Here is an 18,695-nt window from a genome sequence, read left to right as displayed (position 1 = left end):
GTATTCCCTGGAGCACTGAAAGAGGCAGTGGTAAGGCCCCTTCTGAAGAAGCCATTTTTGGACTCCGCTGATCTGTCCGGTATCGAATCGCCTGTTCCTGGGTAAGGCGATTGAGCCGGTGGTGGCGGAGCAGCTGCAGGTATTCCTGAATGACTCCTTGGTCCTGGATCCATTTCAGTCCGGCTTCCCGCCCTGGCCATGGGAGGGAGATGGCACTGGTTGCCCCCACACTGGCACCTGGATCGAGGCGGGTCGGTGCTGCCGGTGTTATTGGATCTGACCGCAGCATTCAACATGGTCAGATGTGACCTTCTGACTCCTCTCACCAATGTGGGGATACAGGGGGCTGTTTTGCAATGGCTGGTCTCTCTTCTCCACAGTCGGGGACAGATGATGGCACTCGAGGAGCAGATATGGCCAAGATACCCACTGGTATATAGTGTTCCTCAAGGAGCGGTTCTCTCCGCGGTGCTATTCAATACCTGTATGCACCCTCTTGTCCAGTTCTCTCACTACACATCGAAATCATTCCTCAGGGGCTTTTGCAACATGTTTCCACAAATGAAACACATAACCTCACAAGGGTAACTGTTCCAGATACTGACTAAGTTCATGCCTGGGCCCTTTGAGTTTGGCCGCTTGTCCCTTAAAATTTTCGCCACACTGCCTAAGAAACAGCACTGCTTGTGTCTTGCTGTCTGCAGCCTCAGAGACCGAGAGGGGTTCTCTGTATGTTGGATGTCCGTAGGCAGGGGCAGAGCCCTCCTCTGCCTAGGTTGCGCTGCTCCCTTTAGACCGGAGGCACAGGCGTTCATTTGGCATGCGGGGAAGAAAAAAGGGTGCCCCCCCCCCTACTGCTCGCATTTCTGTGTGGGGAACGGCAGGTCATTGCCCTGATCTTGTGAACCTTCATTTGAGAGAAACTGCATGTAGCAAGAATATCATCTGTTTTTCAATGGTAAATACTTGCTACAGCATATAAAATTTTGCATGTTTAATGCATGCATGCTTCAAGTTCATGAGTCAGGAGGACTACTGATGACCTTGCATGTCACAGGCAATTAATCTTTTATTTAGTAATCTGTTTATATGCTTGCTTTTCCCCAGCATATTTGAGCATAGACTAAGAAATATTGTAAGTGTTCATTTTTTACTACTTTTAAGAGGTCATCAAAAGGCTTCACCTCCTTCCCTCTTTATGAAATTTGGGGGAGTAAACTAGTAAATCCTAAAATAACCTTTACTTTATTATTCAGGAATGTACAGAGGCCAGCTGTACCTTCAGTCATCTGTCAGAATTTCTGAGAAGTTTCCAACAAATCCAAAGGCGTTGGAGTCTAGAAAGGATAATGCTGTTATTCCATTGCCTGTAATCAAATGGAAACCCTTGATTCGTAAGTGACTCTTCTTGGCATGTAACTTTTCCAAATGGGAAGTTAACCATGTAACATTTGAAGTGAAATTGATGCTATTAATTGCTGCTATTAAAAGTTACCTGAGTGCATTATATTCCTAAATTTAAATATAACCATGTCAGACTGGCAGTTATCAGCCAGGTAACACATCTTGGGGTTTTTATGGGTTGTTAAAAGAAAACACCCGCTCACTGTAAAGCAGTGATGAAAATGGGAAATTCTCTGAAAAGGAGGGTTTGAAAACAAAACACAGCCAGTGTTACCATGGCCTTTCAAAGATCTGTTGTGCACTCTTATTTGAAATATCATGTACAGTTCTGACTGCTGCATCTCAAAGAAAAACATATTGCTGGGCTTGAAAAGGTGCAGAGAAGGGGAGCAAAAATGGTCAAGGAGTTGCAGCACCTTCCCTAGGAGGAAGGGCCAAGGAGCGTGGGGGCATTGTAGTTTAGAGAAATCTCAGAAAAGGACATTGTTGCGAGTTATATGGTAGAGGGAACATTTTTTCTCCTTTTCTACGAAACTAGAACTACTACACACCTAGTGTAGCAGGAGGGTAATGCATGCAGAACAGACTGGAGGCTCGTTCACTTGGAGTAATTCACTTGTGGGGTTCACTGTCACATGATATTGTTTAGCTGACTTTAAAAAGTTAGATAAATACGTGGAGGAAAGATCCGTCTGTGGCTATAAGCCTCAATAAAACAAAAGTCCAGTGACATCTTAAAGACTAATAACATTTATTTCCGTATGATCCTTTGAGAGTCTCAGCTCACTTTTTCAGATCAAACGGGAAGTATTCCTTATGGGGGAGATTACAAGAGGGGAGGAGGAGGAATTGGGACCAGAGGCGTTTGGTGTGAATTATGTCATGAATCTTTCACATGTGAATTCTCTGTGTGCGGGTGGGGGGGGGGCGGGAGGGACAAAGAAGGTAGGGATGTTGGTTGTGAATCCCATAAAAAATCTTCAAAGTATGGATCCCCTTTGCGAGTGAAACAGAATTGCTAGTTACACATAATAGATAATGAGGGAAGTCAAAACTTCAAACAAATAAGCAGGGTCATGTGAAAATTAAATGATACTGTCACAAGGAACATGTGTAGAATAGCTAATTAAAATGTCTTTTTTAGAAGCATTTTTATTTATTTCACCGATAAAGAGTAAACATAAAAGCTATAAACAGTAAACAGTTGAACAGCCAATTAAAATTTCTATAAACTGAGTCCTGTAGAGCTATTAGAGGTTATAATGAGCAAAAAAATCCAAGTCTCTATTTAAGCCAGGATATTATACAGTGTTTTAATTTCAATATTATGTTTGGAGGTGTTGTGATAAATTGCTTTAGGCATAGACAGCAGAATCAGAGACTTACAAGGTTGGAAGGGACCTGTCAGGCTATGGGTGGCAGGATAGAGCAGATAGATCCCTGGCCCATTTGCAGCAAGACACAGGTCCTTTAGTCAAATGGATTTTATTCAGAAATCAGATCATTTCTACATTCAGGCCCACGGGTCTACTTAGGAGCAATGCAAGCCACTAAGCAGCATGAGCAAAAACTTGACAGGAATGACCACGTGGGAAAATCACATTTCTTTTCTAGCTCGCTTTTCCTTCCCCTCCCATTTCAAAACAATCTTTTGCTGCTCTTTCTTTGTGAGAACATTCTGCATGCTTGTGATATTGCATTTTGTTGCTAAGGAGAAAGACATTTCATAGTCCGAAAGGAAGTACAAGGTCACAAACAGGTAACCACCTGTGAAAGCCTGAGAAATGGTTAGATCACTAGAGCACCACATCGGGATTAAGTCTGCCACGACTGTACTAAGCATTTAAACACAGAATTAATATTGGCATGGATGAATGGGTACAGACAGACATGATAGGATCTCCAGGGTCATCTAGTCCAACCCCATGCACAATGCAGGGAATTCAGTTACCTCCCCCTCCACACACCTAGTGACCCTTACGGCATGCCCCAAAGCTGACAAAACACTGTCAGGATCCCTAGCCAAACTGGCCTGGGGGAATTTACTACATGACCCCAAGATGGGGATCAGCCTTACTCTGAGCATGTAAGAAGGGGCTGTGAGAACGATGTAGGTCTTCAGATCACCAGAAAACTATATCATCTGGTACCCAGCCTGCTTCAAGATAGCCCCAAAGATAACGACAAGACCCCGCTTACATCTCACAACTTCCTCAGTGCATCATAAGTGACCTATACCTGCTTGTGAATAAGGACATTTCTCTTTCAAAGGTCTTGGGAGACAGGCCTTTCCATGCTTACAGACAGCCATGCAAATTAAAATGATCTTCTTACCAACAACCATGGACAGCCAATAGGGATATAAATGCAGGAACCAAACCTTGAAACAGACCTAGATGGCAGCTTTGTCTTAAAAGCTGGACGTAGTCAGGCATATAGGCTGGACTCCAGGGAAGCAAAATTTAACAAACTGAAAGCTCTGCTGGGTAGAATCACATGGTCAGAAATACTTAAGGAGAAGGGCGTTCAAGAGGGGAGGGAGTTTCCAAAAAGCGAAATATTGAAGGCACAATCATAAATGATTCCTAGGATAAGGAAAAATGGGAGGAGCTTAACGAAGCCCAGGTGGCATCATAAACAGCTTTCTAATGTATGGAGAAATAAAAAAGACTCATTTAGGAAATGGAAGGAGGGCCTTATAACCAAGGATGAATATAAACAAATAACCAATGCTTTCCGGAAGAGTGTTAGAAAAGCTAAAGCTCAGTATGAGTTTAAACTAGCAAAAGATGCTAAAAACAATAAAAAAAGGTTCTTACGTTCAAAGTAAGAAAAAAAGCAAGCACGTGGTAGGCCCATTGCAGGGAGAGGGAAGTGAAATTGTAACAGGCGATGAGGAGAGGGCAGAACTGCTCAGTTCCTACTTTGCCTCAGTCTTCTCCTGCGAGGGAGACGGTGCTCAACATGGCAATAACAGAACACCTGATGGGGGGAGAAAGTTACAGCCTAGGATCAGCACAGAGTTAGTACGTAAACACCTAGTTTCTTTGAATGGAACTAAGTCCCGAAGGCCAGATGAATTGCACCCAGGGGTACTAAAAGAACTTGTGGATGTCATTTTTGAGCCTCTGTCCATTATTTTTGAGAATTCTTGGAGATCAGGTGAGGTGCCAGAAGATTGGCGGCGGGCAAATGTTGTCCCCATCTTCAAGAAGGGGGAAAAGGAGGATCCAGGTAACTATTGACTCGTCTGCTTGACATCTATACCTGGAAAATTCTTAGAACATATCATCTAACAGTCAGTCCTTGAGCATTTAGAAAGGATGGCTGTGATTACTAAGAGCCAGCAGGGGTTTCTCAAGAACAAGTCATGCCAGTCTAACCATCTCTCTTTTTTTGAGAAAGTTACTACCTTGCTGGACGAGGGGAATGCTGTAAACACAGTTTATCTTGATTTCAGTAAGGCTTTTGATAAGGTTCCATATAATATCCTTGTTGACAAGTTGGTAAAATGTAGTTTGGATCCTGTTACTATTAGGTGGATCTGTAACTGGTTGGCAGATCACACCCAAAGAGTGCTTTGTTACTGGTTCCTCATCCTCTTGGAGAAGAGTGACAAGTGGAGTTCCTCAGGGATCAGTCCTGGGACCGGTTTTGTTCAACATTTTTATAAATGATTTTGATGAAGGAACCGAGGGAATGCTTGTTAAATTTACAGATGATACTAAATTGGGAAGGGTAGCAAATACGGTCGAAGACAGTAAAGATTCAAGATGATCTGGACAGGCTGGAAAACTGGGCAAAAACAAATTAAATTAATTTCAGCAGAGGTGCTAAGTTCTGCATTTAGCAAGGAAAAATCAAAAGGATAATTATAGAATTGGGGAGACTTTTCTTGGCAGTAGTATATGTGAAAAGGATCAAGGGGGTCTTAGTAAACCATACCCTGAATATGAGTCAGCAATGTGATGTGATAGCTAAACAGGCAAATGCGGTTTTGGGCTGTATCAACAGAAGCATAGTGTCCCGATCACAAGAAATGATAATATCGCTCTACTGTGCTCTGGTTAGCCCTCACCTAGAGGATTGTGTTCAGTTTTAGGCACCACAGTTTAAGAAGGATATAGACAAGCTGGAACATGTCCGGAGGAGGGCAACGAAGATGGTGAGGGGTCTGGAGACCAAGTCCTATGAGGAAAGGTTGAAGGAGCTCGGTATGTTTAGCTTGGAGAGGAGATGACTGAGAGGTGATATGATAACCATCTTCAAGTACTTGAAGGGCTGTCATGTAGAGGATGGCGCAGAATTGTTTTCCACTGCCCCAGAAGGTCAGACCAGAACCAATGGCTTGAGTTTCCAGCTAAACATTAGGAAGAGGTGGTGGGCTCTCCTTCTCTGGAGGTTTTTAAGCAGAGGCTAGAGGGCCATCTGACAGCACTGCTGATTCTGTGAACCTGGGCAGATCATGAGGGGAGGGCAGGAAGGGTTACATCAGTGCATAGTTCTTGTGGCCTTCTTACATGCTTAGGGTAATCGCTGCCTTGGGGTCAGGTAGCAATTTTGCCCAGGCCAGTTTAGCCAGGGATCCTGGAGGTGTACTGCCATCTCCTGGGCATGGAGCAGGGGTCGCTGGGGCAGTCAGGGGAATAGTTGTGAATTTCCTGCATGGTGCAGGGGTTTGGACTAGATGACCCTGGAGCTCCGTTCCAATCCTGTGATTCTAGGAGTCTGTATACGTTTGGGTAATAATGTTACGCGACCTAATAACATCAGCTTCCCCAGCTTGGACTCATCATCCAGTGTAATATCGGCCCTCGTGTGCCAGCAATGCTCCTCTGCTATCCACACTGGACAAATGTCTCTACATGAGGGAATCAGTGAACACATAAGAAACCAAAGCATCCAGGGAGAAAACTTGAAAGAGAATGTGCAATATAGAAATGCCAAATTAAAAACTCATCAAGAAATTAAACTCTGCCTGTCTCAGACGATAACCTTGCACCATTATCAATTTTCACTTAAACTTATCGGCTTGCTTATTTGTTGGAACCTCTGACCTCCCTTATCATTCATCAGGTGTAACTTACTATGGATGTGTGCTTTAATTTAATTTGGGGGGGGGCGGGATTTGAGAAGGCTATAATATTGATAGTCCTGATATTAGGGTCCCTACTTACTGATTTATATTTGGATTTGGGGAGGGGGATTCCCAAACTATTTGTTTCCATTATTCTCTATGGGGGAAATCTTTCCAGGAAGGCTGGAGGAACTGTTTTTGAAGCATGTGATACCAAAATTGCAGTGGAGTGATTGCTGTCAGTCCACTGAAGGCCCGTCAAGTTTCAAACGGATTGAGTCAAGGTGTCCAGTTTTACATGTTTGTCTGAAAAGGGACTGCTTGTCAAATGACTGCAGATAAATGGGGGCATCAAAGTTTTAAATGTTTTGCAGCCCCTCACTGTGCGTAAATGTGGGCTTGAGCAAATTAGTATTGACATGCAGGGAGCCTGCATGGAGACTTGCATGTCCCTCTGTATCTCTCCTCCCATATTGTTTCCTCTTCCTTTCGTCCTGGCAGCTGCCACATCCTCACCGTTCCCTGTCCTCTTCTTTCCTTCACGTTTACCAGCCAGCCAGCCTGCCTTCCGTCTGCCTCTCCCCATCTTCATTTGCTGTATTCATTATCCTCTTCCTTTATGCCCCCCCCCACCTTTCCTCACAGTGGGGACCCAAGAAGGAGGCGTCGTTCTCACCTTCCCCACTTTATCCTCACAACCCTCCGCTTCGTGAGGTAGATTAGGCTAAGAGGTCGTGCCTCGAACCGATCCTAGTCTGATGTGCAGCCTAGTCTAACCAAGATCCCAGTCCACTGTTTGAACAGCTACAGAACACCTGCCTTTGCGAAGACTTGAGTTTATTAATTAATCATTTCAACACCCCCAACATCATATTTTGCTTTTTCTTTCCAGATTCCCCTTCCAGAACTCCTGTGTTGGTGGGATCTGATGAGTTCGACAAATGTCTCAGCAATGATAAGTTTTCCCATGAAGAGTACAGTAATGGGGCCCTTTCGGTTCTGCAGTATCCCTACGGTACGTGTGAGCTGCACTGCACGTTCTCAGCCATTACAGCCAGTATTTGGTGCGGGGGGTTGAGAGTGTTTGATCCCCCACTCCCCCCCTCCGCTCGGAGCCAGCTGGGTGACCTTGGCTCAGTCACAGCTCTCTCGGAGCTCTCTCAGCCCCACCCGCCTCACAGGGTGTTCGTTGTTGTGGGGATAATAATGGCATACTGTGCAAACCACTCTGAGTGGGTGTTAAGTCATCTTGAAGGGCGGCATATAAATCGAATGATATTATTATTATGTTATTATTACATTATTGCAACTTGGAATGTGCAATTGGAAGCTACAGATTTTACACTTTCAAAATTCCACAAATGTACATTTAAATCTGTGGAACTCTTAATTTTTAGCTCCAGGTAAATTGTAGGGGCTGTCTTCAGTGTACTGGAAGAATTTTCTTGACTTATTCATACATAGCCAACTTACAGTACCTATCAGTGTCTCAGCTACACCCACGAGTAAGTGATCATCTGTGGTTGAGATCTGTGGCTCTTGAAAGCTGATGCTACAATAAAGTTGGTTAGCCTTAAAGGTGCTACTGGACTCTTTACTGTTTTTCGACTGCAAAGTAACACGGCTTCCTCCTCTGGATCTTTTCCACTGGTAGCCATGAATGGGGTCCCAAAAGCACCTCGGATTAGTTCCATGCATTTATGGGTGTTCGGGGGGTTCTCTTAACAGCAGTCCTTATGCAGAAAGGAAAATCTTTCGAAACTGACCTTTAAAAAGGTGTGGCGTTCTAATATCTGAAAGGGTGGAGAAGCAGATTCTTACGACTCTGCCTAAAGCTGGTTGAAGAGTTCTCTGGGGCCATTAATATGTTTGAACTAACAAGTGTGGGTTTTTCACTACTTAGTAGCTTTAAAAAGAAAGAAGTCCATGGATATTCACAGACAGTACTATTCGTTCTTTTTTTCCTCAAAGATAATGGTTATTATTTGCCCTACTACAAGAGGGAGAGGAACAAACGGAGCACTCAGATCACTGTCAGGTTTTCTGACGACTTGAACTACAAGAACACTCGGAAAAAAGACCCAGTTCTTCTTCTGCACTGGTGGAAGGAAATTGCCAGCACCATTGTATTGTGCATTGTGGCCACAACTTTTATTGTGCACCGGCTTTTCCATCCACATGTTCGCAACCGAGTAAGTAGATGTATCTCAAGTAGATTGCCACTTAAAAAGATACGGAGTCTTTGCTCCGGAGTTGCCTGTTTCTGTGAGCAGCATCATTAATCCCAAGAACACTTCCTTGGGAGCCAGTCCCATTGAATAAAAATGAGTCCATCTGCTTAAGATTGCTCCCCTTGTATTTCAGTAATTCTTGTGGAAGATTTTCATTCATTTTCAAATCCTACTATAAAATTCAGTGGTAGAACTTAGGAAGTTCAACGTAGTTTCATAGAGAGCAAGACTCTGTCTTACAGACACTTGAGTTACGATCAACGGCGCTTATCAGTGAGCTGCAGGAAGGAAGCTTTAGAGGGCTGTGGAGGGAGTGAGGCGGTGAAAGAACCACAGGCGGTGAGGAGGGGCTCTCCTTCCTTGGAGGCACGTAGGATGAGGCTGGATGGCCACCTGGCAGCAGTGCCGATTCTGAGACTCCAGGGGGACGTATGCGGAGTGGGATAGGGAGGGCGTGAACGGACGAACCTGTGCTAGGCTCTCGTGGTCCTTTCTCACATGCCCCAACTAATTGCTGCTTTGGGGTCAGAAAGGGATTTTCCTCCAGGCCAGATTGGCAAGGTATCCTGGAAGATTTTTGCCACCTTGAGCAGGGATCACTGAGGGAGAGGGAGGGAGAATAGCTGTGAATTTCCTGCATTGTTGGTTGGTTGGACTAGAATTCCCTGCATGGTTGGTTAGACTAGATTACCCTTGGGGTCCTTTCCAGCTCTCTTTCTATGAGGGCCACAGAGTGCCTTCGGTATTTTGAAATGAAGGAAGGAGAAGCTCAGGAAGAGCAAACAGAGGCAAAGCAAGTCTTTTGGCTGGGGTTGGGAATCTTCCATTTTCACAGTCAGCCCATCCCAGCGTATCGGCTGTGTCCCTCCTTGCCAGCTGCACTGCCCTGTGCCAGCACGCGCATAGCGCAGCCAGTACAGAGCAGCATGCTGGGGCCCCCGTCTCCCTCCCTCCACTCTTCGGCCCTCAATCAGTCGAGAGAGCTGGGACCTTTTCCCCAGACCGTTTTGGCCTCTGTGGGATTGTACTTGTAGCCTAAATGTAACTTTAGATGGGAGAAAGCCATAGGTAATGTAGAAAGATTTCAGGAAGAGAAGAAACATGTGCTTTGATGCAGGGGAGATGTGAGAGGAAGTAACAGAAACTAGCAAGTCAGTGGAATGCAGAGGGGGGCGGCTGTGATGGCCCTGCCATAAAATGTTGAAGGCACTGCTCGGGAGCTAGGGCTGAACAGAACAATCATATTATAAAATATCACTGGGAATACCTTTTCTGACCTGGGAAAGCCTTGAGTAACTTTTAGTAAGATGACTGTTTTTCATAATTTTCAGTATAAGCTTCTCTCATCGTTAGTAGCGAATGATCTGTTCTTATTTATCAGCAGCGGAAGGAGTCTGAAACACAGTGTCAGACTGATAGCAAATATGAGCCTGTTGCTGGACAGACAAAAAACAACCACTGGTCTGATTTCAAGGGCTCGGGATATGTGTCCAGGTAAGAACAGATGTTGGGTTTCAGCTAAATGTATGCAGAGCCCAACACCTCACATTGGCTTAGCTGTTGAGAACCCGAGAATGGATAATGAATCAGCTGCAGTGCTCATTAAATGTAATAGTGAGCAGCTTTGAGCCTTGGGAGGGGGGTTCATAGTATTTGATTTATTTAGTTTTATTTATATCCCACCTTTATGTTCAAAAGACCAGTCACAGCAGCTAACAAATATGAAATCCTATAATACTACGAGTCTGAAATGCTATAGAAATACATCAAAAATTAACTGTTAGGTGGCAAAGTCTCCACAGGCAAAAAGTCGCAGCCCCAGTTTGCACTCCTTCCCTTTTAAAGGCAGCAATCTTGGGGAGGGCTGGGCAGAAGGGAAAGCCCAGTGAAGGTGGCAAAGTCTCCCCTGGCAAAAGGAAGCATCACTTTTTGCGTAAGTAGTAATTTGTACCTCCAGCAGGCCTTCCCCCAAGCTCATAGCATCTTCAAAAGCACATCTTACTACGTAAGGGGGCAGCTAGAGATGAGCAACTTTTACAAATATCTCAAAGGGGATTCTGGATTGTGACCCTAGAGTCTGGAGGTGTTGTTATTTTTTCCCATTACAAAGAAGTAATATTTTAAAAGTGCCCCCTTCCAGTAAAGATTTTATTTATTTATTTATTTATTTATGCTATTTATTGTCCGCCTTTCTCACTTTTGCGCTGAGACAGAATACACAGTGTAAGTCAATATAATCAACTGTTGGAACATTCAATAAACAATACAGTAGGGCAGAGATTGTAGAAATTTGAAAACATCAAGAAATCTGATATGAACTGATATAATGCTGAAATAAAGCATAAGTAAATTGACATGACATATTAAACAACACAAAACTATCTAGTAAAAGCATACTTACAGCCAGGGCTCATTTCCAGGGGGAATGCGCTGGAACGCTGTCCCGGCAGTTCCCCTAACTGTCAGGTGGCCCAGCCCACCTGACTTTTGAACATTTGGGGCCATACTCTGGTTTCTCTTCAGATCGCATAAATCTTTCGCCATTTAGGTCTTGATTGGGGCCATAATGGTCTGGATCGGGTCAGTGCCAGGGGGGGAAACCTTCCCCTGTCTGGCACCAACCCAATCCCAGCCGTTTCGGCACTGAAATGGGCCCAAAATAGCCATTTCTGGCCATTTTGGGCCTGTTTCGGCCTGGATTGGAGCCAAAATGGATCGGATCAGTGCCGGACAGGGGAAGCCTCCCCCACCCGGCACCAAGCTGTTCCCAGCCATTTAGTTCCCAATCCGGGCTCAAACATGCCCCAAATGGCCATTTTCGGCCCTTTTGGGCCCATTTCCGATGGGATCGGGCCCGAAAGGGCTGGGATCAGGTTGGTGCCGGGCAGTGGAGCATTCCTGTGCTCAGCACCGACCGGATCCAGGCTGTTTCAGCCCCAATCTGGCCCCCAAAGGGCCCAAAATGGCAACTTTTGGCCTTTTGGGGCCATTTTCTGGTGGGATCTGGGCTGAAATGGTGAGGATCGGGTTGGTGCCAGGTGTGGAAAGCCTCCCCCACCCAGCACTGACCCAGTCCTGGTCATTTCAGCCCTGCTCTGGGCCCAAACGGGCCCAAAATGTCCACTTTCGGCCATTTCCGCTGGGATCGGGGCCAGAAAAGCTGGGATCAGGTTGGTGCCAGGCAGGGCCCGGCCCTGACCTGGTCTGGGCTGTTTTGGCCCTGATCCAGGCCCAAACAGGCCCCAAATGGCCATTTTTGGCCATTTGGGGCCTGTTTCGGCCGGGGTCAAGGCCAAAACCACCAGGATTGGGTCAGTGCCTGGTAGGGGACCACTTCCTTGCCCGGCACCAACCCGATCTGTGCCGTTTTGGGCCCGATCCAGGCCAAAACATGCCCAAAATGGTCATTTTGAGCCCGTTTCGGACTGGATTGGGGCCAAATTGGTCCTGATCGGGCTACTTCCAGATGTGGGAACACCCCCCCAATCTGGCAGCAGCCAAATCCTGGCCATTTCAGCCCGATCAAGGGACGTGGCATATGCTAATGAGTTCCTGCAGCTCTTTTTCTACGAAATGACCCCTGCTTACAGCAACAGACATTACACAGCAATATGATGTACAGGCCCTATCTCTTTCCCACACGTCTCTTGTACCATTTCTGTGTTGCACAGTCCTGTTACCTGTGTAAGAAAGCCCTGTTGAATAATTCAGTTTCTCATAGTTTTTGGAGTGCCAGAAGAGTGGGAGCTTTCCTGATCTCTTCCAGCAGGCCATTCCATAAGATGGGAGCCACCACAGAGAAGACTAGTGCCTGGGCAGCTGTTGATTCCCCCCATGTGCAGGGCGTGCAGAAGGCCCTGTTCAGATGAGCAGGTTGCCTTGTTGGGGCATAGGAAGAGAGGCGGTCCTGAGGGGCCAAGGCCATGACCGGCTTTGTGTGTCGGAGCCAAAACCTTGAATCAAGCCCCGTAACTAATGGGTAGCCGAGGGAGCGACTGCAGAGTCGGAGGCACGTATGCATGCTTCATCTAGCTCCTGATAATAATCTAGCAGCCGCATTTTGCACCTATTGGAGTCTTTCAGTTGATTTTGAGGGAAGGCCTATGTAGAGTACATTGCAGTAGTCTACTCCTGATGTTACAGTGGTGTGGAACCAGGTGGCCAGATTGGTGTAAAGGTAGGGGGCCGTATCTTCCAAGTTGGACTGTGTTTGGAGAAGACATATTTTGCACTGCACTAACTTGCTTCTCTGGCAGCAGCGCTGGAGCCAGAATAACCCCATGGCTTTTAACTGAGTCTGCAGCGGTCAACTGAACCCTATCAGAAGGTGGTGAACACGCTTGCCCTTCAGTATCTCCAGCTTCCACCTTCCCCACCAGCATCGCCTTTGTCTTGTCTGGGTTCAGTTTCAATCTGTTTGCGTTCAGCCATTGGACCACAGCTGTCAAGCCAGCAGCTTCAGGCCTGCAGGGGTTTGGGGTAGTGAGATGTAGAGCTGGGTGTCATACACATATTGATAGCATCTGTCAGCGCTTGCCAAGGGCGCCGCTGGGCGGGGCGCTGGCAGGCCTGGCTCTGACGTCAGAGGGGCACCAGGGATACTGCAGGACCCTCCTCAGGAGAAGGAGGGGTGGTATACCTCACCCAGACTCCCTCTCAGTCCACTCGCTGGCCTGCTCAACCTGACCCCGTCATAACTCTTCTTCTCCTCCTCCTTCATCAGCTCTCCTCCTCCACTCCATCCCTCCTACTCAACCCACCACGCCCAGTGGGAGGGCTTCCCTTTTATCCCCTCAGCCTTGCCATGCTCTACCTGCCAGCCACACCCTCCTGCTGCCTTCTAACCATGGCCTTAGCTGGCCTAGGCAGCTGCACCTGTGCTCATTTGGCTGGAAGCACTAGGCCGGGCCACCTGGACCTCATTGGCTGGCTATCCAGCCTCCCTGGCTGGGCTGATGGCTGAAGGCAGGTTCAGCTGAGCCTCCTTGGCTTACTGCCCATCTTCTCCTCCTCCTCCGCCTGGTGTTGCTTCACTCCTGGCCTCCCCTGAGCTAGATTATTGCTTTCAAGCGGGGCTGCAGGCTGGGGCGTGGTTCTGGGTTGCTGAGGCTGCTTCTCCTCCCTGGCTGGTAAGGTTTCTGTTTGGTCAGCTGCTGTCTGTCTGTTCCCACTGCCTCTTCCCTCTCCCTCTGCTCTGGTCCCCTCTGGGTTGACCCCACTCTCCCTGCCTGGCCTCCTAGACTCCCACTGGAGGGTGGGGCTAGCTGGCCACCTGCCCCTTCTGACCCTCTGAGGCTTGGGTGCTTCTTTCCCTCCCTCCTGTGTAGGTAGGTTCTGGCCCTGGGAGCCTGCTGGGGCGACTGGGTGGCTGTCTCCCGGCTGCCTCCCGTCTCCTCCTCCCGGCAAGTCCGGGGGCTGTGCTGTGGACCCCGGACAGCATCCACTGTCAAAGCTATGAATTATTTCTCCTTAAAGGCTTTACATAGAGGTTGAATAGCACAGGGGAAAGATGTGGAACCCCGCAGGATAGTTCCCACACTGAAGATAGCAACCCTGTGAGTCCATTTCATGAGAAGCTATCTCAACCATCCAAGGCGCATTACCTGATGCCTACTTCTGCTTCGTAACACCTCAACAGGATGGCATGATCTGGCTGCCGATATATCCTGGAGGAGCAACAAAGAAGTATGGCCTTTGTCTGCACTCAAGCCCCTAGGCCTGTCTGCATCCCATAGCCTGTTCTGAAACCGAACTGAAAAGGCTCCAGAGCAACAGAGTTACCCAAGAACACCTGGAGTTTGTCTCCTACTGCTTTCTTAATCACTTGGGTGCCATCCTTTTACAAGAGTTTTTCTTTAAAAATGCTTTCATGCAAAGACTGTGTTACTCCCAGTTGCTGTTGTGAAGCAGTTGAGAGAGGCTGACAGGTGGTGTGTGGAAAGAGTCAGTGCCTCTGATGTTGGGGAGGGTCCTCGTGTATTCATGGAGGAAAAATTTAGGTTGTAAGGCAGGAAATCCCCATCAACCACTTAGAGCTTCTGGCTGTGTAGGCTTCACTTCATACCTTCCTCCCCAGGCTGTGAGGCAGAGTAGTGCAACTGGCCACTGACGACATGACCTTCATTTGCTACATCAACCCACAGAGTTAAATGGCATTCTGCACCTGAGCCGCTGCTTTTCCTGCTGCCTGTGGCACCATGTACACCGTCACTCCTGTTGCCATCCATGTTGCAGGTGACCGCAACACTCGAGTGGCTGCTGAGAAGTCCTGGTGCAGTGGCGCACCAGTGGACATTCAGCTCCTGTCTGGGTTGCTGTGACTTCCTAGAGACCTTTTGCTGCCTTAAGCCAGGGCAAGTGCTTGTTGTCTTTTCTCTGGATCTGCTCAGGATGCCTGTCTGCCCTTTCTCTCTTACCCCCTTTGTAACAAAGCTCTTAGGGAAGATGCTGAGGGGTTGCACGGACTGTATCCTGATCAGGCTGTGCTGGCCGTGCTGACTGTTGTTCACAAAGCTGTCCTGAGGCTTCCTCCAGAGAAACACACAGCTCGTTCCGCCTGATCTTTGGATACAGCATCAATAGGCAAGTCCCATTTCCAGAGTTATGCAGGGAATCCATCTGGGCCAGCTGTCTACATCGACCAAATGCGGCACCCTTTATGTGTGGGCACCATCAGATGCATCATTTGGACAAGCTTGTTCCACTCTCTTCGATCATAAACCTGTACCTGCCTCTAGCTAGGTCTGGTTACTCTTCTACATCCATCGGCGCACTCCTCAGAGACCACAAAGAAGTAGAAACAGACTGCGTCCCGAGCTTTAACTTGCTGTGGCATAGTCCTGCATTCTGCAAGGAGCACAGCAGGGCTCCTTCCCTTTTGAACGATGCACTCCAGAGCTGCCTCTCTGATGCGGAGGTTTCTGTGCCTGATCTCAGTGGCGGCAGAAATCTCCAGGCTCAAGCTCTGTGGCGGTGTAAAGGCTCTCACTGGGAAACACACAGGGTGGCCGTTCAGGAAGCAAAAATCACACAGAAGCAACCCTAACTTCCTTTTTTTTAAAAAAGAACTCAGTTAGTGAGACTTCTTGGGAAAAAAGGTTGAGCCGAAAGGAGTTGGGGTTAGGGAAGTAAGATTTTTAAAAGGAAGAAGAAGAAGAAGAAGAAGAAGAAGAAGAAGAAGAAGAAGAAGAAGAAGAAAGGGAGTTCTGTTTGGAGGGTGAGGCAAGATGGTGTTTAGCTTTTTTCAAAATACTGCTTAGTATTTTTTTGTTGTTGTTATTTTTTCCAAGGCCCCCCTAGATGATTACGCTTAGCTTTCATTCTGGTCTCGTATCTAAGAGGAGTCTTTCCCCCTAAAATAGAATAATTGCATATTCGTTGTTTGACTTTTTAAGCTTTCATGGTCATGGCACAGGAGATAAGCCATGTTGGATAACGCACAACAGCAAGATCTGTGAAAGAAACGCATACCCTGGAAATTTAGTTGGTCTTTAAGGTGCTCCTGGACCCGGGATATGTTGATATTGCATGTTATGCCCTAATTACCTTCTATACCCGGAATCTTCAAATAAAAAAAAAGAATAGTAAAAAAACCAAGCAAGTGATACGCCCTGATTCAGTCCTGGGAAGAAAGTAACAGCAAGAAAGACGCCCAGTCACCCGAGGATGCCTCAGACAAACTTAAAAATAAATAAAATAATCGGCTTAAAACTGCTAAACACAATCTACCCTCTCCCCATTTCAAATTACATTCTCTTCCTTGCCTATTGAAACGGGTTCAAAGCGACTGAACCAGTTACCAGATTAATTTTTAAAGTGAGTATCTGACCCAAAAAAGCTAAAAATACTACTGAAATACTACTTACCTGAAATTGATCAATGGTTTTAACTCTGTAATACATTTGTTGAGATGAGTGATGCAGTTGCCTTTTGAGTACTGTATCCAGTATTAGCCACAGTGCTTCAAAAAGGATATTGCAGCTAGTGAAGGGGGGGGGATTAAAAAACGCCCACCATTTTCCAAAGTTTTTTAATTTTTCAGATTAAAAAAAATTGGAGAGTACTGAAAAAAGCCTCCTATAAAATGCTTTCCCTTTTAGAATGAGTGAAATGCTTTTAGGACCAGGTGGGCATGCTATAGACATATTACAGCTCTCATACCCAAGAGGCGTTCCTGCACCTGGAAGGATACACATAATGTTCAGGAGGGGAGCATGCAGGGGGGTTTTATTCCTTCTCAGCTGTTGCATGCCTCCTGTTCTCCTTTTGACCTGACCCTTCCCTTGTGGTTGACCCCTCGCTGTGACACCCATACCCACAGACTGAATCACGAGTCGCTTACTGCTCCACCGTACGAGGAGGGAGAACAGAAGGAGGTGGGTTAGGGTTGCCAGCCTGCAGTTGTAGCTGGAGATCTCACTATTGTGATCAGTTCCCCTGGAGAAAATGGCTACTTTGGAGACTGAACTGTATGACCGCGTACCCTGTTAAGTTCCCTCCCGTACCCAAATACCACCCTTTCTAGATTTCACGACCCAAACCTCCGGGACTTTCCAAATCTGGAGCTGGCAACCCAAGGGAGGAGGAAAAGAAATTGCACCAAAGCCACGCTGCACGCTCATAGTCAGCCTTCTGCAAAGTCCCACATTGGGACTGTGCAGGCGCAGGCCGGCCACCAAGGAAGATTTTGAAGCTCTCAGACGGTAGGAGACGCTCCCTCCATTCAACGCGCATGTGTGGGGCTTCCTCCAGTGGTCCTAGGAGCGGGACACAGCTCCTCCTCTCTGAAAGCAGGATCAGTTGACTGACTCGATCCTGGAGGGAAGGTGCTTATCTCAGGGATTGTCAGTCTTTCTGGCCCTGCCTTCTGAGCAGGACGGTGCCAGCGATGCTCAGGAGCACAGTGATCCTTAAAAAAAAGGACAAGTTCATAAGGGAAGCCCCCACCCCCACCCTGGGCACACTGGTCAGAGCAGCAGCAAACTTTCTAGCTGGCGGTCCTAGGAGTTTCCAGGCCCATGGCAAGAAGCAGACTCCAGGCAAGGCTCCCAGTCCTCGGGCCAGGAGGAACCTTCTCAGAAGAACCGAGAGCTGCTTGAGTGTGCATCAGACTCTCCAGAGGCTGACGGTCGCAGCAGCTCCCCTAGGCTGAAAGGAGCAGGCCCCAGTTTCCCAGCAGATAAGCAGGTCCCTGAAGTGCTGAGGATTCTGGCGATCTCGCATAAGACCAAAGGGGAAGATGAGAGAGATCCAGAATTTCCATTTCGGTTGCAACAATTCCTGCTCTGAGTGCAGGTGCAGAGTTGGCGCAACTACAGCCTACTCAAGCCTTGCTCAAGCCTACAGCCTACTCAAGCATGGAACTCACCGTTGAGACTATCAAGTATACCTCCGGGTTTACCCATGTCCAGGCCTCTGGGCATAACCTGTCCTCCCCAGGTACCAAATTGGCAGGAATTTGTCACATCTGCAAGCTGCACCTCTTCTTGCTTCTGCACTGCCCCCCTCAGTTCTGATTGAAACATCAGCTCCGCCTCACTGATTCCAAACTCAATCACCGATATCCTCGGATTCAGATAAGGAGAGGAAGTGGCTTCTCATTCAGATATCACTTCTGACTTGGCTTTGGATCCCTCCCCTGAAGAGGCAGTTGGAGAAATGGCCTGATTATCTCCCACTGAGAGCTTCTGCTTATTCTCCAAGCCAATGTTGAGAATGGCAAGAACCCTAGAACTTGACATCTCCACAGCGACACCTAAGCCTAAGAGCAAGGTCCTTCAGGCTCTTTACGCAGATTCACCTGCATCCACGGCTTTCCCAGCAGTTGAGGATCTTTTGGACATTGTCCATAGTATCTGGAAGAAACCTGCATCTGTACCGGCTACATCATGTACAATTGAAAATTATTATAAACTAAAACAACAGGACTGCACGTTCCTCTTTAACCATCCACACCCTTCCTCACTAGTAACTGTGGAGATCCA

At 47.2% G+C, this 18,695-nt stretch overlaps 1 protein-coding gene across 2 annotated transcripts in view; it reads left to right on the top strand.

Moving 5' to 3' along the window:
* Nucleotides 1-18,695, top strand: part of EIF2AK3 (eukaryotic translation initiation factor 2 alpha kinase 3) — a 166,942-nt gene that overhangs the window by 53,695 nt on the left and 94,552 nt on the right. For both annotated transcript variants that reach the window (XM_054991013.1, XM_054991012.1), the window contains exons 7-10: nt 1,257-1,394; nt 7,374-7,496; nt 8,453-8,673; nt 10,094-10,206. In XM_054991013.1, the coding sequence (XP_054846988.1) occupies nt 1,257-1,394; nt 7,374-7,496; nt 8,453-8,673; nt 10,094-10,206 (595 nt within the window). The remainder of the gene's footprint in view (nt 1-1,256; nt 1,395-7,373; nt 7,497-8,452; nt 8,674-10,093; nt 10,207-18,695) is intronic.

This window comes from Eublepharis macularius, chromosome 11, assembly GCF_028583425.1.
Source record: "Eublepharis macularius isolate TG4126 chromosome 11, MPM_Emac_v1.0, whole genome shotgun sequence".
NCBI lineage: Eukaryota > Metazoa > Chordata > Lepidosauria > Squamata > Eublepharidae > Eublepharis > Eublepharis macularius.
Note: the sequence above shows the minus strand (reverse complement) of the source record. Positions and strands in the feature narration are given on the sequence as shown.